At 41.3% G+C, this 27,308-nt stretch overlaps 2 protein-coding genes across 2 annotated transcripts in view; one reads left to right on the top strand and one right to left on the bottom strand.

Moving 5' to 3' along the window:
- Window positions 1-13,478, top strand: part of itih5 (inter-alpha-trypsin inhibitor heavy chain 5) — an 18,595-nt gene extending 5,117 nt beyond the window's left edge. Inside the window, exons 7-14 of the mRNA XM_080886717.1 lie at window positions 113-229; window positions 3,476-3,647; window positions 3,865-4,174; window positions 5,862-6,544; window positions 7,139-7,192; window positions 8,654-8,770; window positions 10,415-10,792; window positions 11,836-13,478. Of these exons, the coding sequence (XP_080742843.1) occupies window positions 113-229; window positions 3,476-3,647; window positions 3,865-4,174; window positions 5,862-6,544; window positions 7,139-7,192; window positions 8,654-8,770; window positions 10,415-10,792; window positions 11,836-12,095 (2,091 nt within the window). The 3' untranslated portion in view covers window positions 12,096-13,478. The remainder of the gene's footprint in view (window positions 1-112; window positions 230-3,475; window positions 3,648-3,864; window positions 4,175-5,861; window positions 6,545-7,138; window positions 7,193-8,653; window positions 8,771-10,414; window positions 10,793-11,835) is intronic.
- On the bottom strand, window positions 13,471-27,308 carry tmem110l (transmembrane protein 110, like). The gene is made up of 8 exons (XM_080886723.1): window positions 26,840-27,308; window positions 22,401-22,449; window positions 22,109-22,204; window positions 21,900-22,021; window positions 20,242-20,354; window positions 19,490-19,573; window positions 19,260-19,391; window positions 13,471-15,546 (listed from the first exon to the last, which is right to left on the bottom strand). The coding sequence occupies exons 1-8, from the start codon at window positions 27,027-27,029 to the stop codon at window positions 15,418-15,420; spliced, it is 915 nt and encodes a 304-aa protein (XP_080742849.1). The 5' UTR covers window positions 27,030-27,308; the 3' UTR covers window positions 13,471-15,417.

The following is a 27,308-nucleotide window of genomic DNA, read 5'->3' as shown; positions in this document are numbered from 1 at the left end:
TGGCCTCCTGCCACCAGCCTCATGTCACTGCCAAACTCCTGTCTGTCTTCGGAGCAGAACTACAACTGCAACCGATCTCACTGGCTGCTGCACGTCTGTCTTTGTTTCTCAGGTTTTGAACGGCCATTTCGTCCACTACTTTGCCCCCAAAGACCTTCCTGCTGTGCCTAAGAACGTGGTGTTTGTGATCGACACCAGCGCCTCCATGTTGGGGACTAAGATAAGACAGGTATTGCAATATACCCGAAAGAAAACTATTGCATCAAACAGCAGAATACTAATGCATTTTTTCCTTAATTTATGGCAGCTGTAAAACTACCATTAAAATGAATCTGCAGCGTGTTCCGTGATTAATGTTAGGATAATCAACAACAGAAGGAAAATAAACTGTGCAGGAACAAAAATGTAATTCAATTTACTTTAAGGCTGTCAAATGTCTTTTGTACCAGTAGATGGGTTTCTGAGCAAACGATGCGACACTGACAAAGATCATGATGAAACTGAGATCTTGAGTTGGGAAATGGATGGTAAACGGAGTGGTACTTTATGGTACCTTTCTGCCTAATCTGAGCAAATTTCTTCCTTCCAAAATTAAAAAGGGGGAAAAAATGGTAGTATGGCTAGGGAAAGAAAAGGGGATGACAAAATCATGGGAGTGGTTCTTTCCATTTTGATTAGTCACTTCCTGTTGGTGTTTCTAAGGGTGCTGAATTTAGTAGGGATGGTAGAAACATGTCAAGCAACATCTAGTCAAGTACCAAGTCCTAATTTATTTTGCCTTATTTTCCACACTGCTGCCCATCAGTTTCTATGTATTTGTCAATAGCCACCATGACGTTATCCATGACAAGCGAGGGGCGGTATAAGAATTTCCCCTCTCGCCCATGCGTGCGGTCTACCCTGCAAGCTCGGGTCCTCTACCAGAGGCTGGGAGCTTGAGGGCCCTGCGCAGTATCTTGGCTGTTCCTCGGACTGCGCTCTTCTGGACAGAGATCTCCGATGTTACTCCTGGGATCTGCTGGAGCCACTCGCCTAGCTTGGGACTCACTGCACCTAGTGCTCCGATTACCACGGCGACCACTGTTACCTTCACCCTCCACATCTTCTGAAGCTCTTCTCTGAGCCCTTGGTGATTTCTCAGGTTTCTCGTGTTCCTCGTTCCTGATGTTGCTGTCATTCAGAACCGCTACAGCTATCACTACGGCCACCTTCTTCTGTTTGTCTACCACCACTATGTCTGGTTGGTTAGTCACCACCTTTTTGTCCATCTGTATCTGGCAGTCCCACAGGATCTATATGTACGTATGTAAAATTCAGCCCTATTTTCTACAGTGCTCCACCTTCAAGACCTCAATCACCCTTGCAGTGATTGACTGGACCACACAAAAAATAAAAACACAGCAAGCATATTTTGTGTGTGGGTTTTGGAGTTAAATAAATAAGTAAAGACTAGAGGTCCAGAGTGTGTAAGCAGGGAAATTTCTTTTCCAGTGTTAGTGTGTTTACAGCTTAGCACCTGCCTGTTTTCCAACTTTAATGTGCTTCGTTTGTTAACTGAAGGGTTCGCTCTTGAATTTTCCTGTTACCAGTGAGCAGGCTTTTCCTGCTACACATTGTGAGTTTGGATTTGGACAGCTTACATTTACACTAGGCTCATAAGCTTGGTGTATTTTCACATTAGAGTGTTACCCAAAAGTTCCACCCTGGAGCAGAGGTCCTGGACACGAACCCTTCTCCTAAAGGAATCTGAGGAAATCTACATTTTCTGACCACCTCTCTTCCTTTATGAGGCTCTTTCCCTGTTTTAAAGTTGAATTTTAAAAGCTGCACTGGATAGGAAATGTGACACCCCCACCTCCTCACGCCCACACTGGAATATCAATATCAGACCTTTTCCTCCATCTGCTGTAGCACGATAATCCCCTCAGCCAGAGCTGATCTTTGCAGCTGCCATGAAACAGAAAAGAGGAGAGAAAGTGAAAAACAGATTTTCACTGAGAGAGAAAAGTGGAAACTGTGAGGGAGGAAGGTCAGAGTCTATGGGGTAATGGAACTTTCTGGACAACAGTACCCTCGACCCTCTGATCCCTCTCCCCACCAACAGCAGCCCCAAGTGGGCTGCAGGAACAGAACAACGAGTGTGTTTTGATGTGGCTGCACAATAGAGGTTTTTCAGTGAAGGTCAATCTGTGGTTCTGACCCCTGCAGTATACACCCCATATAGACATCTAAGAAGCTCCTCAGCAGCAAATCATATATCTCTCATCTGCTCATTTTTGCAGATCTGAAGATGAGGATTCAACACGGAAAAGCAGGAAGTTTTGTCTCCAAATAACTCTTATTTCTTATTTCCCCTGTACTTAAATATGAAGAAGTAGCATGTTCTGTAAAGATCTGACAGAATATGGTATCAAGTTTTATGGTACATTTAAATTCAATGGTTCCACATCAACAGCAAGTATCTGAAGTTTATGTATTCATCAACTTTTATGCTCTGTCGGTCAAATTTTGAGTAGATAAGACAGAAAACATTACCACTGCGGGATAAAATGCTAATTACTTAGAAGAAAGAGCTCCAAACATTCGAGTTCAAGACCTAGCAAATAGCACTTTACACATGAACTACATGTCACCACTGGAAAATGTTCTGTCTGTAAATCCAGAAATGTCCAAAGCTATTGTATGTATACACGTGTAGTGTTTTTATCCGTAAAGAAACATACCACAGTGGAAACAATGACAGAATTTTATTTTGGCAATTAAAGCAAATAAAGAAATCAGGTAACAAACAAACCTTGTTTTCTTTCAAGGGATGATGAAAAGAAACGCTTCACAGTGATTGTTGGGATGGGGTTGGTGCTGATAGATGTTTTGAGTGTTTGCTTCCAACCCTTGCACTTTACAATACAATGAGCAGGAATGCAGGTTCAACTTAACCTAAGATAACCTAAAGCAAATACTGACACAGGCTCGAAAATAGCACAGAATTACTGTGAACATGACTGTTTCACCACGAGTTCCACCTGCAAATTCAATCTGAAATTCGTCACTGTAATAAGGATAAAAAAAATATTCAGTAGAAAAACACAGAAAAGATGTGGGTTTGAATATGTAACTCAATATTATGCTGGCTCACGATCAGAAAATATAAATTAAAAACTGAAGTTTTATTTAATTTTAAATCCATAAAAAGAGAATGCTGAAAGAAACTGATAATATTTTGATTGCCACTAAATATGAAATGGAAAAGCCAGGAAGGGCAAAGATATCAAGGAAAATCTGCCAAAATTACAAACATTAATACCTAAAGACAGGAAAAGCAAAAAGTTTCATTTAAACAGTCTGAGCGCTGCAGTAAATTATTTATTTTGAGGGTCTTTATTCTGCATGAATTCGTGAATCTTTGACAAAACAGAGACACTCAAACATCGAAGATGTTTACTGTCTTGTGATTTTTTTATTTCCCGTCTCCCAGACTAAAGATGCCCTCTTCACCATCCTGAGGGACCTGCGGCCCGGCGATAACTTTAACTTTATCAGCTTCTCCAATAAGATCAAAGTTTGGCAGCCAAATCGTCTCGTGCCAGTGACCCCCCTCAATATCAGGGACGCCAAGAAGTTTATTTACATGCTGGCGCCCACTGGAGGTGAGACGGTTCGTCTTTGTCTTGTCCTTTTGAAGACTTGAAGTAAAACTGCCTTTAATAACAGCAGTGACCTTCTTTGCTGATAAATAGATGTTGTTGTAGACTTAAAGTGGGAAAAGTGAGTGTTTAATAAGGACAGTAAACATATTAAAGTTTAGCTCAGTCACTGTGTTTCCATAACCTGAGATGTAAACCTAGTGATGTCCCTTCACTGTAGGCACCAACATCGATGGCGCCATCCGGACCGGCTCGTCTCTGCTTCGAGACTACCTCTTGGGCCCTGACAGCAGCCCGAACAGCGTCTCGCTCATTATTTTCCTGACAGACGGGCGGCCCACTGTCGGAGAGATCCAGTCCGTGGCGATCCTGGGGAACACTCGCTCAGCTGTGCAGGAAAAATTCTGCATCTTCACAATTGGGATTGGTAATGATGTGGACTACCGACTGCTGGAGCGTATGGCTCTGGAAAATTGCGGGATGATGAGACGCATCAATGAGGAGGCTGACGCAAGCGCCATGCTCAAAGGGTATGGCTTTGACATGACACCTTATAGGCTACAGTTGATATTTACGGGGCAATGAGCCCCATTTTGCTAATGAAGATGAGAGAATTTAAGGAAGCTTATTTTAATGTGTCTAAAATTCGCTTAAGATTATTTGACACTATGATCTAAAACCGCTGCAAAAGGACTCTGACATGTCTTAGTGTTAGGGGGTAAGTAACTGGTCGGAAACTGGTTTGAACATGTAGTCTGGATGAGATCTAAATTAGGTGTGAGGCTAGTCTGAAGTCTGTCTTGTTGTTAAATTGAAACTATACCACAATTAGCCTGGTCTTCTTTTAGTCTAAAATTGGTCCAAAAGGTTCAACATTAAATTTGGGGAGAAGGTCTAAACTCTGAAGGTCTGGTACTTGGCTTTAGTCTGGTTTTTACTTGACAGTCTGATGGCTGTCAGCCTTACACTGATCTAAAACTGGTCTAAAGGTCAACTAACACTGACTCGTTTTCAAACCAAGGAAACAAAGGAAAACTAATTTTTAACCAGTCTTTGCTGGAATTTAACTGACCTTAAACTGGTTTAAAAAGCAGGTCTGAAGCCTTTTTATGACTGTAATCCATCTATAAGATTAACTGTTGAGAATTAGTCTCTTTCTATCCAAGCTCCTTAGACAACCCTGACCTGAATGACATGGGCATTTTATCACAAAACAACACAAAAAATTCAAGACGAACATTGAGATGTATGATTAAGTAATTCTTACTTTCAATAAACGATTACTACCCAGTGCCCTTCACCTTCATAAATTTATAATCTCATTCTTATTAAGCAATTAGCTGTCCTTAATTCCTCCCTTCTCCCGCTCTGATATGCCCGTGCGTCTCTCATCGACCTATGAGGGAACCACGACCGCAAATGTGACGGTGCTGACAAAAGACGTCTTTAATCAACTCTCTCTCTGAGCTCTTTTTTTTCCTATCCTTGACGCATGGTCCTCTTCTCCCTCTCTCTTCCGCACTCAGACACACGAGGTGTTTGTTCAGTTGAGCAGGAATGTGTGTGTTTGTGTGTTGTGAAACCTGCGTCTGAGTATGTACGAGGGGTTAACAGACAGACTCCAAAGATAATAGCCCCTGATCTGCTTGAACAAACATATTCATCAGGAGGTGAGGAGGTTTGCTGTGACGTGACGACAATGACAGGCCGCAGGAACTCTGAAGTGGGGTGGCAACAGCTTAAGGGGTTAGACAAGGGAGTTTATGGCCGGAAGGTGGCTTATTTGAATAAACAAGATGAGGAAGTATACTATAAGACCCTTCTTTTTCTGACACTGATCACCTCTCTCGTGGTGACACTGAACAAGCAAATGCAGGTTTGGAAACTCTATGCACAATGTGTAAAATTATATAGTGAAAAACATGCTTGATAGAATTTTTAATGTTAGAACTGTGTTAATGTGTTAGTATTACTACTGGACTCTGCTGGGCAAGCAAAACCCAGCTTTACTGCTTATCAGATGTTCACCAATTAATAATCTATAATATTAAAACTTTTATACTTTATAACTTTTATATAATGTTAAAGTTGCCAAAAAGAACACTGCACATTTAGTTGTTTGTCCAACTAATGCCTGACTGAGCTAATTTGATTGATCTCCTTTCAGCTTTTCTTTCATTCAACTGAAACTCTTCATATATTTGTGTTTCTTTCTAGGTTCTATAATGAAATCGGAACTCCTCTGCTGTCTGACATAAGAATCAACTACACGGAGAACTCCGTCCAGTACGTCACTCAGAATCTTTTCACCAACTACTTCAATGGCTCTGAGATCGTCGTTGCCGGCAAGCTCACAAACGAAAGCGCAGAATCTCTCCACGTGCAGGTCACTGCCAGTAACAACGATAAGAGCATCATACTCGAGACAGACGTACCACTGCGAAACCGGCAGATAGATACAGAGAAGCATGTGAAGTTAGCCACTTCTGCAATGGCGACGGGCGTCAGAGCCCTGGGAACTGACGCGACACAGAAATTAGGAGTCGCTTTGGGTTCGGTAGCAGAAGACTTCGTGGAACGTGTGTGGGGTTTCCTAAGCATCAAAGAGGGGCTGCGTTCACGACTGCGCAGCCAAACCAGCAAGGACAGGGAAGGCCACACTCAGCAGGCCACCAACCTGTCCATGACCTATCACTTCCTCACTCCTCTCACTAACATTGCGGTGGAGAAGCCTGAAGTCCTGACTGATGGCACCATGGCCCCAGCGCCCACCATTACGCCAGGAGCCGGTGAGGCTACCTCACCTGCCAATGACCTGCCAGGAGACACAGATGACAGAGAGCCACAGACACCTGACAGGGACCTCAACAGCCAGGCTTTATCGCAGAGCAACACAATCGGTAAGGTAGTGGCTCCCAGGTTTGGGGGTGCAGGGTGTCTGTAAAGTCTGCCTAATGAGTTCATGAGTATCTTCTTAGTTAAAAACTGTAAGCAAAATCTACTCAGGAGGAGCCGGAGGGCCATAACAAAATGATCAAAACATTGAACTAGCCCCCAAACTCTCCATACCTCAGATCTGATCAAGGATCAACCCCATCCACACAAACCCTACCCTACAACTCGCAACTCCAAAGACTGCAAATGTCCAAATGCCAAACACTACAGGACATCCCCCTGTGGAGCTTGAATCCTTGTCCCAACTCATGAAAGCTGTTTTATCAGTATGGGGAGTTACACAGTATTGGGCAGGTGGTTTCATGTTGTGGCTATTTATGAAACAGAAAATGAAGCAAATAAGGTTACACTAGCAAACAAAAAGAAGATGAAATTTGAAAGGAATTAAAACCATTATCTCATGTAAGAACATGCAGACTGTCTCTTTTCTGTCAACCCGCATTACACTAACAGTTAATCCAAACATAGTTATCGTTAAGAATTGGCATTAAGCAGTTTCTCAGGTTTGTTACTAAGACTGAATTTTCTCTTCCTTCTAGGCAAAGTTGTGAGAAGACCAACAAAGAAATTCATCACCCTCTCCAAGACATCGGGTAACTCCAGAATTTCTGTGCTTTTCCCCTTCTTTTTTGGGGGCACTGGAAGCATATATGCAGTGATGACATGGCACCAACTTAAAAGATAGAAGAAGGGGAATGTATAGTAGACTCGCTCTACACTCTGTGTGGGCAGCCTGTAATTTGGATGTCGGCAGTGATTACACAGACAGCGAGAGGTTCACAGATTCCTCTGAACCTGACCTGAAGAGAGGAAAGAACGTACAGGGTCTAATTGAAATGCCAACACAGGCACTACGTGGCATTTTAAACCTTAAGTGCTGTGTGCTAATGGAGTCTGAAAGAGGATGTTTGTGGATGTGTTACAGTAAAGAGAGGGAAGTTCATCAGAAGCAGTTAGTGAGGGCTAATAGCCCTGTCATTAGTGTTGCTCTGTCATCTCACTGCTCCCCTCTTCATCTTGGTTGGTTCTCAGCAAACTGTCGGTGACTCCAGTTGAACAAATAAACTCTAACCTAGGAGTAATACACAGACAGACACACGGATGTAAACGCATGTAAGAAAATCATCCATCAGTTTGCTGTTTATTTTCACAGGTTTTCTTATCCCAGAGTCATTTAATGCTGATAGATACCATACTTTAATTTACAGCTTTATTATTTATTTTCATTTTACCAGCAGCAATAATTTAGCTTGTTTTGTTTTCACCTCATTACAAAATTTTCGTCCTTGAGACACTTGCTGCAGGAAGCACCCTAAAGGTAGTTTTGAGTACTTTGGTACGTCACTGTGTGCATGTCGACAGATGTTGTCAGCACAATATCACCAGAACTCTGCAACAAGCTGTCAAAAAGCCTTTACAAGTGTGCAGCTGAGATGGGTTCGGTAATAATACAGGATTTACGTTTGAGTCCTGATGGTCAAAACTTGCTGCAGCTGTAATATTAACACAACATGACTTATTTTCTCATTTGAGCCACAGTCCTACCCCCTTCTTATTTCATAGCTACCCATTGTTGCACAATAAAAAATTTTTTCTTAAAGCACCTCTTCAATTAAAAACCCATGAAAGGCTGATTGGTTACTGTCGTCATCCCCCTGGATGGCCGGTTGGTGTCGACACCCAAGTTTGTGAATGTGATAAGTGAAGAATACTGCAACACAGAATTTTTAAATTCATACAATAGGTGCATCTACTAAAAATCTCGGACGAGTTCAAATCTTAGTTACCTTGACCTCAAGGCCATTCCCCTCTGACCTTTTCACACAGACCTGCTGGTCACTGGATACCTTTTCTTCTTTTAGACCATTCCCTCACAGACAACAAACTATGTAACTTTTCTGTACATTTTATCAGTCTACCAGCATATCTCCAGTATCTAATTGTGTTGAAAATGCTAAATATTTTTTATTGCCCCAACAGATTTATGAACCAATAATTCTTGCATGAGTGAATTGCATTTAATTGTGTTTTTCCCCCGTTAAACCCTCTCACAGCGGATGGTGACCCCCATTTTGTTGTTGAGTTCCCCCTGAGTAAACTGACTGTGTGCTTTAACATCAATGGCGAGCCTGGACACATCCTTGGCCTGGTCTCCGACCACAAATACTCTGGTAAGACTTGTGACTAAACCCTATACACCATGTTCCAAATTATTATGCAAATGATATTTTTCTCAGTTTTTCCTAAATAGTCGATTCAAATGACAGTCGGCATAATTTTCGAGTCATCAACCATTAGAGTATAATTCAAATGTTACTCAACAAAACTGCCAATGAAAACAGTGTTTTTCAAAAATATAAAACTTAAAATGCACAGTTCCAAATTATTATGCACACAAAGTTTCAAAACATTTTATAGGTTGTAGAGAACTGAAAATGGTAATTTGTTGAATTTGCAGCATTAGTGGATCAATTTCACTGAAATCAAAAGGTATTTCAATCAAAAACTTCTTAACAGGTCAAATGACATATTAACATAAGACCCTTTATTTGATAGCAGTTTTACAATTCTTGTATCCATGGAACTTGTGAGTTTTTGGAAAGTTTCTACTTGAATGTCTTTGCAGGATGTCAGAATATCCTCCCAGAGCTGATGTATGGATGTGAACTGCCTCCCATCCTCGTATTTTTTTGTTTGAGGATGCTCCAAAGGTTCTCAATAGGATTGAGGTCAGGGAAGAATGGGGGCCACACCATGAGTTCCTCTCCTTTTATGCGATAGCAGCCAATGATGCAGAGGTATTCCTTGTAGCATGAGATGGTGCATTGTCTTGCATGAAGATGGTTGTGTTGCAGAAGGCACAGTTCTTCTCTTTCTACCATGGAAGAAAGTGGTCAGTCAGAAACTCCACATACTTTGTAGAGCTCATTTTCACACCTTCAGGGAGCCTAAAGGGGTCGACCAGCTCTCTCCCCGTGATTCAGGCTCAAAACATGACTCCACCACCTCCTTGCTGACGACACAGCCTTGTTGGGACATGGCGGCCGTCCACCAACCATCGACCACTGCATCCATCTGGACCATCCAGGGTTGCACTGCACTCATCAGTGAACAAGACTGTTTGAAAATTAGCCTTCATGTAGTTCTGGGCCCACTGCAGTCATTTCTGCTTGTGAGCACTGGTTAGGGGTGGCTGAATAGAAGGTTTATGCACAACTACAAGTCTCTGGAGGATCCTACACCTTGATGTTCGCAGTGCTCCAGAGGCACCAGCAGCTTCAAATATATGTTTGCTGCTTTGTAATGGCCTTTTAGCAGCTGCTCTCTTAATAGAGGTGCATTTGTCTGGCAGAAACCTTCTTCATTGTGCCTTTATCTGCACAAGCCCATGTGTGCTCTGACTCAGCCACAAATCTCTTAACATTATGGTGATCATGCTTAAGTTTTCGTGAAATATCTATGGTTTTCATTACGTGTCCAAGGCATTTAACTATTTCACGCTTTTCAACGACAGAAGGTCATTTTTCTTTCTATATTGCTTGAAAATGCTGGTCTGCTTAATAATGTGGAACATCCTTCTTTAGTAGTTTTTCCTTTAATTGGGCTCACCTGGCAAACTAATGATCATAGATGTCCGAGATTGATTTCCGTGATACAAAGAGTCCTGAGACACAATTCCATCCATGGGTTTAATTGAAAAACTACTTATTTAATCTTTATGATACTTAAACATAAATTGCATAATAATTTGGAATGTGGTGTAAAGGCACCAAAAATCATTTATGCCTTTAATAAAACATGTTCTGTGTTCTCAGGTGTGACGGTCAACGGTAAGCTCATCGGCGCCCCGGCACCACCGGGCAGTCACAAGCAGCAGCGTACTTACTTCAGCACTATCACTATTGTGGTGGATAAACCCCAACGCGCCTACATCGAAGTGACACCTAAGAAGGTTATTCTGGATGGACGGGACCGCATTGTTCTGCCCTGCCACTCTACTGTGTCTGTGGACAGTGGAGCGCTGTCTGTGGCCATTGTGGGAAATTCGAATGTGACCGTGACGGTCGGTGGGAACATCAGCTTCGTAATCCTGCTGCATCAGTACAAAAACCCGGCGCCCTACCAGAGAGACCATCTGGGGTTCTACATTGGAAACAACAAGGGGCTGTCGCACAACTGCCACGGTCTGCTAGGTGAGTGTTGAAGGAGTATTCATCTGTAAAATCCTGTTGCTCTGAGAACTCTAATCAATAAATACTAAAGCACTGTTCTCAACCTCTGGAGGCTGGAGCACTGACTTAAGTGAATATATGAATATTTGGTTAAGTAACTATATATGAAATGATTATTTATTATTCACAAAATCCATGCATTTTTACATTCATCAGTCAGGAACAACTTTATAAAGTCGCTGTCTAAAATGGAGTAGGTTCTCTTGGGTTGCAAAATACAACTCCAATCTGTTGGAGCATGGACAGGGGATCTCCATCGGTGTCACTGAGGTCCACCACCGGCTTGTTGTCAGTTTGGATGTTAGAGTTAGTGGGGTGCGGCCTCTGGACAACAGGCGTGTGTTTGACCAAACTCTGGGGATGTGGAGGATTTAGAGACTGAATCGATGCCTTGGGCTCTTGGCCACGTTCTGAGTCATTCTTAGGGGTTTTTGTAGTAGGGCTACTGTCCAGGGTGTGCTTGGTGCGTAGTACATGTCAAAGCCTTGTATGAATGCTGAGACCCAAGGCTTCCCAGGAGAACACTGGATTATAATGGACAAGGGGTCACCAAAATCAAGAGGAATTATCCTTTGAGCATAGTCAGGTAAAGCCAGAAATGTTCTCACTAAAACTGGAAGTGATTTTGCATTAAGAAGCTACACACTTGGAAGCTACTTGCCAGGTTAGATCACCGCACTTGCGCCACTATACAAAGTTGCAAGTAAAAAAGGTCACATTTTGAGAAAAGGATAAAAGTATGTCTAATTTAAGTATTTAATTACAAACTAAGCTTTAGATAGCTACACTTTAATCTGGGCTAATCTGGCAGAGTGATTCAGAGATTTGAAAAAACCTGGCTTTATCTGAGTTATATGGAGCTACATTGTTGCAAATTGTGAATAAATGCAGATTTGTCAGAGAATATATTGTAATAAGATCCATTATCAGCAGGAAATTAACTGACTGGCCTAAAAAAGGCTTAAAATAACCCCCCCTTTTTCTTTTTTTAAATTTCCTTTCAGGTCAGTTCCTGTATGAGGAAGTAGGATTGGCAGAGCTTCCTGCACAGGGAGATACAAAGCCCTCACTGGTCCTGAAGGTGAAGAACCGCTCAGTGCCCGTTGTTCAGAAAAGTAGGAGGATCTACAGCGGCACACAGAGTGTGGACTGCTGGTTCGCCAGGAATAACGCAGCCAAGCTGATAGACGGAGAGTACAAAGACTATTTGATGTCACACATGTTTGACACAGGAGACTGGCCACATGGGACAAACCGGGTGTGAGATGAGCACAAAGAACTATAGCTTCAGCATTTAATTACCTGACTAAACTCCTTTTAAAGATAATTATCACATCCAAAAAGACCTAAAAGCCTCCACACATTACGTTTTTTTCCTACTTTCAGGTCCCTTCTGAATATATTTTTATTATTTCTGATGAAAGTTAAAGGTTTTATTATACAATTTCTTATTTTTTACATTAATTATATAATAAAAAATGTAACTAAAATAATGAAAACTAGAAAAATTTTAACGCTGCTTTCTGATATCACCTTTTGCACACATGTAAACTTAAAGCTGTAAATCACACCTGTTTACCACTGAGAACAACCCCACCAACTAACCCTTTGTCCTACTGCTGATGAATACATGTAAACCTAACACACCCTTACATACAGCACCTTGTCACCAGGTGGAGGTCACAGGGCTGCAGGCCACACCCACACAGGTGTGCTCTGGCCAGGTCTCACTCAGGTTGTCTGTCATCGTGCTGCAGCGCCCGGGCTGCCACAGGAATTCAACACCGAACACGAGTTCATGTGTCAATCATCTTTAATGATAACACAGAGTAAATACATTCGTAAGAAGCGCTGAGGCAGCTCACGGCCTGTGCATGACAACTCAGATCATGCTGTACCATGCCATCCACAGGATTATAACTTTGTTTATTAAGAAAAAAAAAGAGAAAGAAATACAAAATACAATATTACAGACAGTACATATCAAACTGTAGACCTTTGAAATTATAGATGTAAACCATGTAGGCAGGAATACTTTGAGGATAAAGTAACACACATCCATCATTTGACCCGTTTACCACCTTTATCTGGCGAAGACTCAAAACTCACACCTTTTCACTAAGCTTCCTATTCAATGCATTTACCACAGATTGGACCACTATATAGATTTACAGTTTTCATAACTGAATAAATAAAATTTTGCAAAAGTTTAACACACAGCTGCTGCATCACCACACTGTAGTGTAACATAAAGGCCTCCTATAGGAGACAAAAAAAAGTCTGAAGTGTTACAAAATGTTCTATTGTTATTGTTAAAAAAGTGCCTAAAAACTACCTGATAATTCAATTTTAAGCTTGACTGATGCTTCTGCATTAAATCTACGACATAGACATTTATCCTACTCCATGTAATTCTCCGGAAGTGCAACTACTCGATTGAGCAGCTTGTTAGTAATATGACATATTGGAGCAAACATAATGCTCGTGTGAAATATGAAATATAAGTTGTTATTCTATCTGGCTTGCTCACAATGCTAAACCACCACCAATGCACCACATACGTTTTTTTTTATTTCCATAGCTTTAATAATTGCTGCATAGTACCGTCTGTCTTCTTTGCAAATGTTTGAAGTAAATCAACCCCCCCGCCCCCCCCCAAAAAAAACAGACTGTTTATAAAAGATGGGTGTAGCCTTCAGGTGTGAAAAGTGAAGCCAATGCAGAAGCACTTTGAGCCTGCATTCTTTCTAATGGCCAGCAGGAGGCAACTGTTTAAGTAGTCAAAAGGAGCCATGTTGTATAGAAGTCTGAGGAAAAATGACCAGACTTCTTCAGCCTGACAGACACTGGCTTAGTACCTGGAGCCTGGCTCGCAGTCACCAGTTGTCAGGGAAAAATAAGTACTCCTAGATCAGGTACTAATAGTTGCTGGAAGGCTGCTGGCTACGGAAGTATGATTCCTCGATTGGTTGACGAGCAGCTGCTTGCCGTCACTGAAAAGCTCCTTGTGATGGCTTTGATTACTAGCAGATTGCTGTGGTTGCCTAAAGTTTGTGTGTAAGATGTCAACTCGTTTGTAAAGAGTTGTGAAAGTAAACCGGAAACACAGAACATTTACCTTCAAATTAAAAATTAATCTTTTTCAAACATGTTGGATTCAGTCAAATTTACTGTAAAAGGCTGTGCTTAGCAAGTGTTTGTAGACAAAACAGTGTCTTCCATGCAAACTAAAGGCGACTGCAGCAATCTCTTATCAAACAGACTTCCGCAACTTCCGGTAACCACTCACCAAAGTGTCAGGGAGTGCGCATTCACCAGCCTGTGTGACTTACTTGACCTGTGAACTCTGTAAAGATATTTCTAATGGGTCTCAATTGCTAGTTTAAAGCATGCTTCACTAGAGCATGGTATTCATTCTCTTTATATATAAAGACAAAGAGGGGGAAGTGTAAGTGTATGTATACTTTTACTAAATCACGTGTGTAGCCTTTAATGTAGTAAAAGATAATCTGAAGAGTATTCATCCAAATCAGGTCAAAACCAGTTTCAAAATGGCCAAACATGAGGCTTTAAAACATCTGTCTTTTATGTAGTTTAGGATTAGGATGCAACAGCTAGCTCTGATGTTAAATCGCTAGTTCACAGTGGTATACTTTTATTTAATGTTCATTTTTTTAAACGATGGCCTCATTTAGAGTAAAACAGACATCTTTTATATACAGTCTATGGAAGGAAAGCAACACAATGACAGCTGCTGTTTCGGTGGTGCAATGTCAGAGCAAGGTCATCCATAGATTAAACGCAGGAGTATAAATCAAGCTTAAGATGTGTTGGTGGTGTATTTCATCAGCCACATTATCCACGTGTTGAAAGTGCAGCAGCCAAAGGACTGATGTGTGCGGTTCAACAGAAAAACAAAAACCCCACTGATCGCCCTTTTACCTTAAAGTAAACAGCCGGAGGGAGAACGTGCAGGAATGACTATAATTACACCTCAAATAAAAAGGTGGATTCAAAGTGATTATATTTGAGTATAACCTTAGAGAGCACTTTTATATATATAGTGTATACTTTCTTTCTCCTTTTGGAATATGACACTCGATAAATGACTCTCTTTAGAGAAACAACATTTCCAAAAGTCCCTGGAGTTGAGAGAAGACAGATTAATTTTAGTCTTTGTCATTACCACCCGTAGATTTTGCCCTGTGGGCACCGCGCTCCTTAATGATCTCTCCCCACACACGTGGCGTGTTCAGCTGTGGTTTCTCTGATGTTCTCTTGCAGTAAACGAAGGCAGCAAGGTGAGAGGATAAAGACTTTCTAATTCCCAAAACGCTACGTGATGCACAGTGCATGCATATACTGAGTCGACCTCCAGTTCTAAGTGTTCTAACCTTCGATGCGGAAGAAGGCAGCTAAAGGTATTCACATTCACAGGTTATACGACCTTAAATTGTGCCTTTGCTTGCAAAGAAGCTGATATTAAGACTGACGACAGTCTGTGAAGACGTGGATGGAAGTTTGTTTTTCTTATTTATGCTGTTATGTGTGGGGACAGTCGATAATCGAGGACACGTCACCTGGGTTTACACTGCCACCCAGCTTGGTCTCAGTGGTCCACCTGAGTACTGCACATAGGGGACCGGTTCAACCTCAGCCGGCTCCTCCTCCCCCTCTGAAGCCTCTTCGGTGTCTGTCTCAGCCGACAGCAGGACCTGAGAGAGGGGGATTTTGTTAGCCACCAGAGCTTACAGTAGAGCAGCACTAACTATAAGCTAAAGACAAAGAACAGATGACTCATTTTCAGCTGTAGTGTGTGTTTAGACTTTGCGTCCTAGGCAAAAAGCTGGGAAATCGCTCAGCTCTGGATTCCCAGTGGAAAAATACCGCTGTTTATTTGCAGCTTTGAAGACACTCTCCAGAAGCAGGAGGAATTCAACTCTCTAAGGAGCAGAATTCCACAACTATTAGACATTTAAAGTACTAAAAAAGTTCCATATGTTTCTTTAAAATAGGGTTTGACATGTGGAAAATCTGTTAAAAGGGTGAGCTTAGAGATTAGTAAAGAGTAATATCGGAGTAGGAGCGTGCATGTTTGATCCTTTCCAACCCTAACCAGGTAGCTTCAGTGCCTAAACCTATCCATCTATCCAAACAGCAAAAGAAAATGAAGATTAAGCATGAAAGAAAACATTAAGTATAAAGGACTTCTGGAAAAGAGGGAAATATCTAAACTACAAACAGATTGTGAAATACTCACTGAGCTCAAACTGCCATGAGAATGTGCTTTTGCAACTGTACTGTTGCAAAAGTCAAGAGCGGTCCCAAATTCTACACAAGGGCAAACAGCCAAAGTTAACATCAACTTTTTAAATGTTCATCCGTTTGTGAGTATGAATCAAACAGGTGTTCCCCAAGGGACAATTTCAAGCCATTAAACCTCCAGCTGTGTTTGACCAGAGCTTTGATCCCTGTAGCTAATGTGGAAAACTGGGAACCCAGATTAAATAGAATGTACAACGCAGCAGGTGTAACTGAATCACTGTCGGTTAAGCATAAGTTAGGACTTTAAGCTTTGGTAAATGTGGGGATTTCAAGGCTTTCACACATGCTATGTGCCTTCTTAGGTGCCTTTAAGGCCCTGTGAACTGATTTATTGCTAATGGTTCACTCACACAAGAGTAAGTATAAGACTGTAAACGCCCTTGTGACTAGGTGAAATTTGAAGTGAATATTTTTGACTTTTTATGGCCGATTCCACGTACTGATCATACAGAGATTGAGTTTGTTGCACACATTATCTCTGTGCAACCACGTTTGAACACAGGCGATTGTACAGGTTGCCTTTGACCTGTCAGCCTGTCTCCAAACTTGTATAGACTGCAACCACTGTCAGATATATTGTCAAAGGTTAACAAACATCTTATTTAAGTCAAAGTCAAAAAGACTTTATTTATCCCCAAGGGGCAATTAAGATAGATGATACCTTGCCGACCATACATACAATACACAAACATCACATTGGGGAGACAGGTCAGGCTAGGTAGCACTGGCCAGTCGACCACACGAACAGCGACCTGAACCGAAACCATAGAAAATGCACGACATGAGGAAAGACGAGGATTTCCAACACGTGGTAATCAGTCAAGCGCACCTCATCTGCACCTCGCTCAGGAGAAAAGCACAGAGACACAGGATTTGTGTCTCTGGATTTGAACCCAGGACCTTCTTGCTGTGTAACAGTACTAAAACTGAGCATCCATACCAACTTCTTTATTTGTAGCGCTGCAGCTATACTCTCGTTAAACTCATGTTAAACTCATGTTAAACTTCTTCTATAACAGTCAGTCTAACTAACCACAACAACAGCATTGTGGCTCCAACTCCACTAAGAGCTCATCCAAATCAATGCCCGTCTTTCTGCTGTCCTCCTCCACTCAGCTTTCCATAACATCAGCATGATGAAACAAATTATAAATGTCACTTTTATTCTTGGTATGAAGACTTGATTTATGCCTCCTTGGCAGACGACCAGGGAAAAGAAAAGAAGAGGGAGGGATAAACACTCTCATCACATTGCACACAAGGGTCACGCACCCCAGCAGTCATTCGCCCTAAAGTCTGTGAGTTCAGCCTTTCCTTAGAGGAAAAGAAGGATATCAGAAGCTTCTATGCCTGGTATGAATTACTACAAGAAACCTCTTCCAACTTTGTCAGACTAGACAAACCAGCATCCAACCACGCACACACGAAAAGCCTGCTTGTGTGGGCTTCCTCTTGATCAAGTGGGATCCAATAAGAGGCTTTTTCTGCGTGTTATTACCCTTTATCCTTTTCCCTTTATTTTTTCTGTGTAATACAGACAAAGGGTGAGAAACCCATTTAAATATCAATAATCCTATATCTCCTTTTAAATGTCTGCTGAGGTTTTAATTCTATACGCAAAACCACGCGCAAACATTTTCATTACGGGAGTCTGAAACTTCGACAACCAACTATAATCAAGCTAAAATCGCCTAATTCAACAGCACTGACGAAAGCTCGAGAGAAAAGTCTGACTCAGTGTTTCTTGGACTAAATTTATGGGTTTGGATCCTCATTAGATCAAGCGTAAAGAGAAAAACAACAGGTGCAGCTCACACCCAGCGAGACAGTGTTGGTACATTAACGCTCATTTCGACACACGATGAAAGATTTTTCTTCAAAAAGGAAAGGCATTCAGCTTTCACATGGCATGGTTGGATCTGTCTTGGTTAATAGTCCCAGAGGGTGTTTGGTGGGAACAAAGTTTTTTCAGGGTTATTTCCTTTTTGGAACAAAACATTTATAATAATAACAAACAAAAAAAAAAAAAAACATCAATGAGTCACTTCCAGAACTCACACGAGTCTGTCAGATTCCTCCAGGGATTTAATTTAACTGATGGCTGAATAAAAATACTGAGATTTTAACCCTGCATGGACTAAAAATTCAAAATTCAAACCCTAAAATTTGGAAAAAAAAAAAATGTAATATTGAACAATATCATATTATCTGTGTGTTCTTTTTAACTTTTAAATAACTGTTTGGCTTCTATATGAACACTAAAGAAAACTAATGGCTTCATATTAAAAATTACAATTACATACAGCAACTGAAATGCCTGCAGACTCTAAAACACATTTGCAATGAGGTCTTACCACAAAAAAACCAAAAACAAATTACTGCAAATAGTAAAGATGGTAATAGTAAACATATGATGGTAACCAAATGATACTCTGGTATTTTTCCCCTTTTAAATCTTGATGGCGTTCATCAGCTGGAGCTAAAACGCTGATAATTTACTGTCACTGCTACAAACTATAAACCCACAAATATAACTGTGTGGGTAATACAGTACCGGTACGTCAAGTATTGACTCAACTCACAAAAGACAAAAAGGCAAAGGCTCTAGTGGAGAAAATACAAAAAAAAAAGTGCTTCTGCTAATTACAGTTCAATTGAAATACTTTCAATTGTTTTTCCTACAGAAGTGATATTTTATCACAATAATAACAGCTGCTTTTAAACTGGTAAGTGATATTATTAAAGCACTAGTTTGTCAGCTTGGCAGACAGACACAGAAATTCTGACTTCGTTGTCAAATACGTCCACTCTGCTGGGTCTTCCTCCTCCTACCTGTCTGTAAGAAAAGGGGAGCCCCAGGGTTCCATACTAGGCCCACTGCTGTTCTCATGTGTAACTATAAAACAATGTTTACGAGTGACAACAGGCAAATGCTGCATTCTTATTTCAGCAGACACATATATGGTCTATCTGCTTCAGCAGCATTAGCCTTTAAATTCTTACAGTCGGGTTTTAATGTTGTTCAGTCTAAGCTTGAATTAAATGGGCACAAATCCAGTTTGATTGTGATGTGATGTTTTTACACAGCAACAGTTACTCTCACCCTTGACTCCTCACTGTCCACCCACGGCAGAGATTCGGGCTTCTTCACCAAGCTGTCGGACGAGTCGTCCAGGCTCTTCATTGTCTTATACTTCCTCATCATCAAGCTGTCCACCACCCAGAACATGATTGACTACAGGGGGAGACAGAGACACCACAAGGTGGTACGTCCAAAGCAGTCAAAAACTGTCCTGATTAGTTTCACTTTCTCATCATGAAAACAGAACTTACATTGACTATGAAGGGCACGATAAGCATGACGAGGGCCAGCTCCAGCTGAGGGTTAGCTATGTAGCTCAGCAACACCTCCTGTAACTGGAACAGAAGATGAAAACTGATTAATAATAACAATGGATGGTTGAAGGAGTTTGAAATAAATTGAGACCATCAAATAACGACAATTGTTGCTATGACGAAGGCTAATTTTACAACACAAATATTCTCAATGTTACAAAAACAAACTCTCTTTGAAACAGACTTCATGTTTACACTGGGATCAGGAGAAGTCATTTTTTCACCATCTTCCTTGTTTATGTTTCTTGGTCAAAAGTTCTTAAGTGGCAAAGTTTGTTTCTCATGAACTTTACATTTCTGATTTTTTATTTATTTATTTATTTATTGCATATTTCTAGGAAACAGTGAAGGAAAAAAAATCACAAGGATTTCATAAGTTTCAAAAACTTCTTTTGGCAAATAAATACTTTTATATTCTCTCCCATATTTGCCTCAAAGACAAACCAAACAATGCCAGATGTACATGAAAACAAGATCGAAAGGGTGTTCAGATTCAAACTAAATTGTGATTCTTCTAGGATGAGATCACAGCTTGGTCAATTGTATTGGATTAAGTACAGTCTAAGACTGGCTAAACCTCGCTGAAGTCTTGGCTGTGCCATGATGTAAAAAGTGGAAATCGTTTCCTCTGCCTAAATGTTTTATAATATCAAAGGATTAGCGCACAATGAGCTGTAAAATCTTCTTACTTTGGACCATCCGGGGACAAGCAGCACAAGGCTGATGACACCTTTCTCTAGCACCATAATGAGCATGTAGACGCCACACTGGCCCAGCCATGCTGCTGCCTGGGGGGGGTCACCTGGAGGAACAAGGAGGGGGAAAAAATTAATGAGACTTCATTTGCACTTCATCTGTTAACGTCACAGGCTTAAAGTTCCACGTTTTTATTCCTGAACCCTAATAAATGTCCATCCTGAGTTCCGACATCCGACTTTCGTGGTATCTGGAAGGCAGCATGTGTGCCTGAGATGACCACTTTATGACATCATCCAGAGCCAAAAGTGGGGGAAAAAAACTGTAAGAAACAGGGTGTTTAGAAAAGTCTGAAACCTAAGCTCTTTGCTCACCACTGATTACTTCACTGCTAAAATCTGGCTATGTTCCATATGAGCATCCACCACTGTAACTGTTAGAGTGAACTGTTAAATGTTGTCATTTCTATGCTTGCCAACTCTGATGAAAGAAATTCCACTGTCCTTCCCCCCCAGATTCTCGAGGTTCTAGGTGGGGGCTGTAATGTTTTATTGCAGATACATCCTATCTGGAAGATCTGCTTCTTTTGATGCAAGCTTCCTGCGTTTACGACCCTTTGGTCAGCAGGTGGTCTGACACACACACACACACACACACACACACACACACACGCACACACACACACACACACACACTCTTACAGAAGTTCACACATATACATACAAGGCCTTGTCTTAGAACCATGTGGGCGTGGCTTTGTTCTGATGGTTTTTTTGTGTGAACTGTCTCTCAATAAAAAGGCAGCAAGGGAGGTTGTCGTGGAGGTAATTTTCGTGGTGGACACAGACGAGGCCTCCCTTGCGCAAATAATCGATCGATCGACTGCCTTGTTTTCTTCATGATGAATAAGTCTCTAGAATTAGCGGGGCTTGTGGAAACACAGACCCAACAGTAACAGCACATATGTGACGGAAAATAAGGAAACACATTACGGGTGGATTTTAACATGAAACTATAGTCAAGCTTCATTTGACTACCATTGCTTTGAACCAGTTACTATACAGAATTATGGATTTGATTATAATATTGAAGGTGATGAATTTCTTCCCCTGGTCTCAACCTTTTAATAAAATCTCTGTTACACAGGTGCCTCACCACAGCAAACACAAACGAGAACAGGTCTGTCATTAAGGCAGGAAGGAAGAAGGAAGACTACAAGCCAGACGCGGGGGGGGCAAACAAACACACCCATCTGGAAATGTCAGCGCTCATGTCAAACAAAACAGGGAATTAACTACAATTGTGCCCTTGACCAAAGCACAACTGTAGCCCAGAAGTAAGATGGATTTAATCGGGCAAGTTTAAGTAAAATTTTCCATCACACAAGGACGGACGTAAAGGAAAAAAACAACAGGAGGTAGAGTGAGGGGGCTGCAGTAACTGTATTAAGCCAATAGGAATGTTTTCAGCTGCAGCTGGAGATGCTGGCTATGCTCCTGGTGTACCTCTGGTGGGTCTACAGCGCCCTCTGCTGGCAGATATTAGCACTGCACCTTCTTCATTAATGCGCCTCAGTGTTCATTTTGTGTGTAAATAGATGAGAAGAAAATGAAAAACCATAAAGAGAAGAAAATTATTCGGTTTCACTCACCATATTCTCCAAATATGAGCAGAGTCCACTGCTTGTACTCCACCAACTTGGACACCAACTTGACAGCCAGCCAGATGACCAACATTCCCAGAGTAGCATCCAGCAGGAAGTTCATCAGATAACTTTGGTGAAAAATTAAATTACATTATTGAAGCGACATCCCTGTAGGGCACATCCTAGAATGACTGATGTGCTTCTAAAGAACTTACAGAGAGCAGGGGTCCTCTTTGGTGAGAGTGGACAGGAAGACATTGGCAAAGTGGATGAAGAGAGCACCTATGGCTTGTTTGGATGTATCAAAAAACCTGGAAAAGGCACGATGGACTCGGTTTTTATTTTCTGGTTCTGACTGACTTGAAAAGTGAGATTTTTTTTTTTTTTTTAATGTTATGATTTTTTGTATAATTCCAGAGGAATTATTTTGTAGCTGGAATAGAAAACGTTAGGATATAGGACAGGGCAGGGTAGATATGTCTAAAGAGAAAATGAAAAATGCCTGACCAGATCCGCCATGGTCGTCTGATCCCTACTGGCTCCCGGAACCTCTTCACTGCAAACAAAGAAAATCAATTGATTGATTGTCCTGCAAAACAACAACATAAAGCACAGTTTCTTACCACTGTTTTCACCAATCTGTGAGCAGCCAGAGGGGAGAAAGGTTGAGGATAAAATACAGATGAATCATCTTAATCTCACGCAGCCCAGTGGGCTCAGTAAACAGGCACCGACTGTTCCTATAAATCCACCAGGGTCGAAAATGGGAGAGAGCATGTGGAAACAGAATCAAGGTCTCCTTCAAATGGAAATCGCATACTTCACACAGGGTAATGTGTGAAGTATTATATATAAACTGTATGCAGACCAACTGGGCCTTTCTCAAAGGTCCATCACATTGAGAAAAAAATATTGGTACATAAGGCACAATGATTGATATTGTCTAGATTCCTCAATCAGCAGCTTAACTCGAAACTGAACATCTCAGTTTTCTGACAAGAAGAAACCTTTGGAAAAGGCCCATCAATATCTCAGCAATACAGGAAGTGTTACAGAGTAATCCGATGGCTATGGCTATGTGCTGGCGATGTGACAAGAGTAAAGGCATATTTACATCATTTATTTATATTTGCTATAGGAATGCCAAATGACATGGAATTTATGGAAAAATATAATAATGTTTATAATAGTGATGTTGTGAAAGTTTGATTTGAGATGGAATGACCCCAGCTTTGTCACTAATCTATACTTGTTGACTTAAAACTTAAAAGGATCCTGGACAGAAAATAAATATTAATAAGCATGAAAGTAGGGTGTCGATTTACTTTCATGACAGCAACGGAACAACAAGGCGGGGCAGACTGACGTACTCAATCTCCAGCCTTTATCTGAGTTCCATGAGTGCAGGCAGAACAGTGAGTCAGTGGAAGGAAACTCCCAAAAATAGCTTTGAGGAAGACAGATGAGCGGAGGGATGTACGGTGCAGGTCCGCCTGCAACTCTGGCCATAACCTAAGATCTAATGATGCTAATAATGCTTCACTGCACACAAATAATTTGTAAATATTAACACATACATGTGGCCCGAATGACCAAGAATGACACTCAGAGAACCAAAGGGGGGAGAATAAGAGCGAGAGGAGGGATATTGATTCTTTTGCTAATAAGTAACTAAGTGGAGGTTAGAGCTCATTGATCGCTCCCACTTAAGGCCTGACCTGATTCTGCTGAACTTCACTGCTCAGGTTTCAGCATGCTAATTAGCTGATGAAATCACCATGACTGCACTGACCTTTTAAAGTACTGATCATTAGATTATATGCCAGCAATCTAGAGAAATAAGTTTATATTGCGCTGGATCAGCATCCATGTACTCTGTTTTTTGTGTGGCATTTAGGAATACTTACAAAAAACAAAGAAAAAAAAAAAAAAAAGGAAACTGTCCTAATGTTTTCCCTGAACACATATGTGCAGACAGTTGTGTAACAATATCCCTGGCAGCTGACTGAAGTCACTATAATCCAAGGAAACAGCTGAGAACAAATTAAAACCGAAAATTAAATATGATCCAGAAAGTCATACAGGTAATCAAACATTAACACAAACTATATACGGTTTCTGAGAGGCATCGAGTTTAGCTTTTATTACAGCTACTTGTAACAGTCGCACCTTTGAGCTGCCAAAAAAATAATAATTAAAAATAAAAAACAGAGCCAAGGGTGCCAAAAGTGGTTAGATGCTTGGCATTCCCCAAGTCAGCTGCCCCAGAATCACAAGTTTCTTAGTAAGTCAACAGCCATTGTTAGGGTTGAGCAAGTAAACACTCCAGTTTACAAGGAGCATCTTGTTGAGCTGTTAAAACAGCATTGTTTTTAATCATCACCCTAACCACTTTTTAACCCTGGGGATAAAAAGTGCCCAACTTTTTATCCCCAGAGGAAGCTGAAAGACTCGACTGTGCTTACAACTGGACAAGTGCTGGACAACTGAACACACAAGAAAACTGAAGGGAACAAAACAGCTTAATTAGCTTCATATAGCACACTGAGCGTACTATACTGAGGCCAAACATTTGCTTTGTTCGTTTTAGAGGCGATTTTAAAATTTTGGCACGGTCTGAAAACCTTGCTTATAAGCTCAGAGTCGTGCAGACAACTTCTTTAATTTAATGCGGCAACAATCCTTAATTATTGATTGATTGATTGATTGATTGATTGATTGATTGATCGATCGATCGATCGACCGACCGACCGATCATACTTTATTCATCCTGAGGGAAATTGGGTTAAGGCTGCCAGCCGTGCCAGCGCCGTCTTACCCTTCCGACCATACATACATTACACAAACATCACATGGGGAAGACATGTCAGAGGGGTATAACATGGAAAAAGCACAACATGAGGAAAGATAAGGAGAAAAAAAATAACTCCCCCCAGACTGAGCTCCAACAGGGAGATCAGTTTGAGAGATAAAAAAAAACACCTCTGCACATAGCACATGAAAAAACTCTTAATGCACCAAAGAAACACATGACAAGCAACAGGGGTGGGTAAAGGGTGAGAGACAGCCAATGTAGACAGTGCATCCGGGCCTGCAGCATAAGCGCTGGTCTCCTTGATCCACCGTCAGCATCGGAGGGGAATAAGCGTCGAAGGCGTTTGGAGGGGGAGGGGGGATGAGTGTACATCTGCATGTGTATATATATTTCTGTGTGCGTGTATGTGTCCAGAGTTCAGCTGAGACAGTGTCCTTCGCCCTGCCAGGCTAAGTAAACAGTCTTCCAGCCAACCCAGGTGGCCTTGCATAGAATGAGAAGAACAGTCTAAACACAGTCGTTATCAGGGTGTTGTTGTTCAGCTCCAGCCTTGAGACCGTGGCTGGCGCCGAAGGGGTATCCGCATGAAGTGATGGTGGCTTTTACTTTAGTGCGAACAACTCATATGAATTTCAAAGCTGTTCTAACAGTCCAACACTGGTCTCTCAATCTCCCGTTGGAGAGCCGTGAGCTTCTCCATGATGTTATCAAACTTACGCTCCGTGATGTTGTCATTCTTGTGCTCAAAGAGCCGATTCTGAGAACTCACGACCGCAGTGAGCTTCTCCAAGATGTGATCCAATTATGTAGAAAAACAAGGAGATACATGGTTGAAACTGCACTTCTTTTTCTTATATTAAGGGAATAGAGGGATTAGATGTGTAGTTAAACATCTTTACAGTGACAGAAAGGAGAGTTTCACTGGCCCAGCCCACTTAAGATCAAAGTGGGTTTTATGAGTTTGACATCCCTGCTTTAAATAGTCCAATTCCTACTCTTAATTATCATTATATTGTTTTATTGATTTGACTATTACTTCATTTTATGTAAGTTACTTTCAGTTAATTGGTTTTATTTACAATTTTTTCCATTTTTGCTGCTCTAGTTTTGGTTTAAATTATGGTTTTATTCACTTTTATTGATTTTATGGATGCAACATGTAGGTTTTGTCATCTATCTCTCTCTATCCCAGCTGTCACAGGACAAGAAGCCACAGATGGAGAGGTCACAGATATGCTGCAGGGCTAACACAGAGAAGCAGACAATTTAGAATCACCATTTAACCTAATCCGAATTTATTCTTGTTACCAGTCGTCTTTGGACAGGGGGAGGAAACTACATTATGTGGAAGGCATGTGAAGAACATTTAAACTCCAGCCAGCTGGGACATCCTTGTTGTGAGGCCAGCTTGCCAGCCACTGCACCACCAACTTTTTTTTTTAATTAAAGTTAAAAATAATAAAAAAAAAACACTGCAGAATACACGGAAATCCTGCATACATCTTAAATTCCACTGGATGCACAAAGATTTTAAGTAACTATTCTGATGGAAGTCAATTTTGATTTCTAAGAGAAACAAAATGAGGTCCTGGATCTAAAATCTGCTATTATGTGACACTGGCTCTGCTTAAAAGCACCTCAGTTATGCTGCTTTGGCAAAGGGCACATATATAAGTGCGGTATAACAAGCCCTACATATTTAATTAAGTGCCTATACCGTGAACAACTCATTTGATTAATTACAGTTTGAAAATAAGGGTTCGCCCAACTCTCCCTTGGTTAAAGAGCTAAAATTCCGTTCAAACCTGCTATGTTTACAACATCTGATATACGCCGAAAGGAAAGGCAAAACGCTATTAGTCAGGTACTGTTTTTAGAAGCTTGCTGTCCGCTTTAGATTCTTGCCGAAACCCGTGGGAAAAACAAATTAGCATATTTATCAATACAGTTTGGTGCGGAGCTACTGGGGCTGGAAAACAAACGTCAACAAAACGCCACGTGGACTGGTGCAGCTTTCTAAAAAAAACACTTCGTGCATTTTGCTTTTCCTCAATTCTCCAACTGAATTAGCACAAAAAGAAAACAAGTTATCAGGGATGTGTCTCCCGATGGTAAAGGAATCGATACTCACACATTAGAGTGCTGAAAGCCACGATAGCCAGCAGTCCCTGGATCAGGACGCCGAACCTGTCCGTCAGAGCTCCGTTGTCGCAGCCGTGGGGATTCGCCTTACTAATGTCGGACATGTTTGTCACTTCAAAGGGGGCATTATCCAAGAATCTTTTCACTAGCATGACTCCGCTATACCCGTACATGTCCATGGTGACACCGAAAAAAAAACTAAACGGCACAGCCGTAGGAGACAAAAGGAGCGCTTCCTCGGTGGGAAAAATAAGTCTTTAACCCTTTTTTCTCTTACTCGGTAAGAACAAACGACCGGATTTTTAACTTCCGGCGAACAACTCTCGGTGGAGTTTCCCTTCACTGTCTCCAGCGGCTGATGCTGCCTGTCATGATGCTAACACAAACATATGGAAATCGATTATCTGAGTCGCGTACATGTTTTGACAACGAAAACACGCACTGTGAAGCGGACAAAC

The sequence above is a fragment of the Rhamphochromis sp. 'chilingali' genome, assembly GCF_963969265.1.
Source record: "Rhamphochromis sp. 'chilingali' genome assembly, chromosome: 7".
Taxonomy (NCBI): domain Eukaryota; kingdom Metazoa; phylum Chordata; class Actinopteri; order Cichliformes; family Cichlidae; genus Rhamphochromis; species Rhamphochromis sp. 'chilingali'.
Note: the sequence above shows the minus strand (reverse complement) of the source record. Positions and strands in the feature narration are given on the sequence as shown.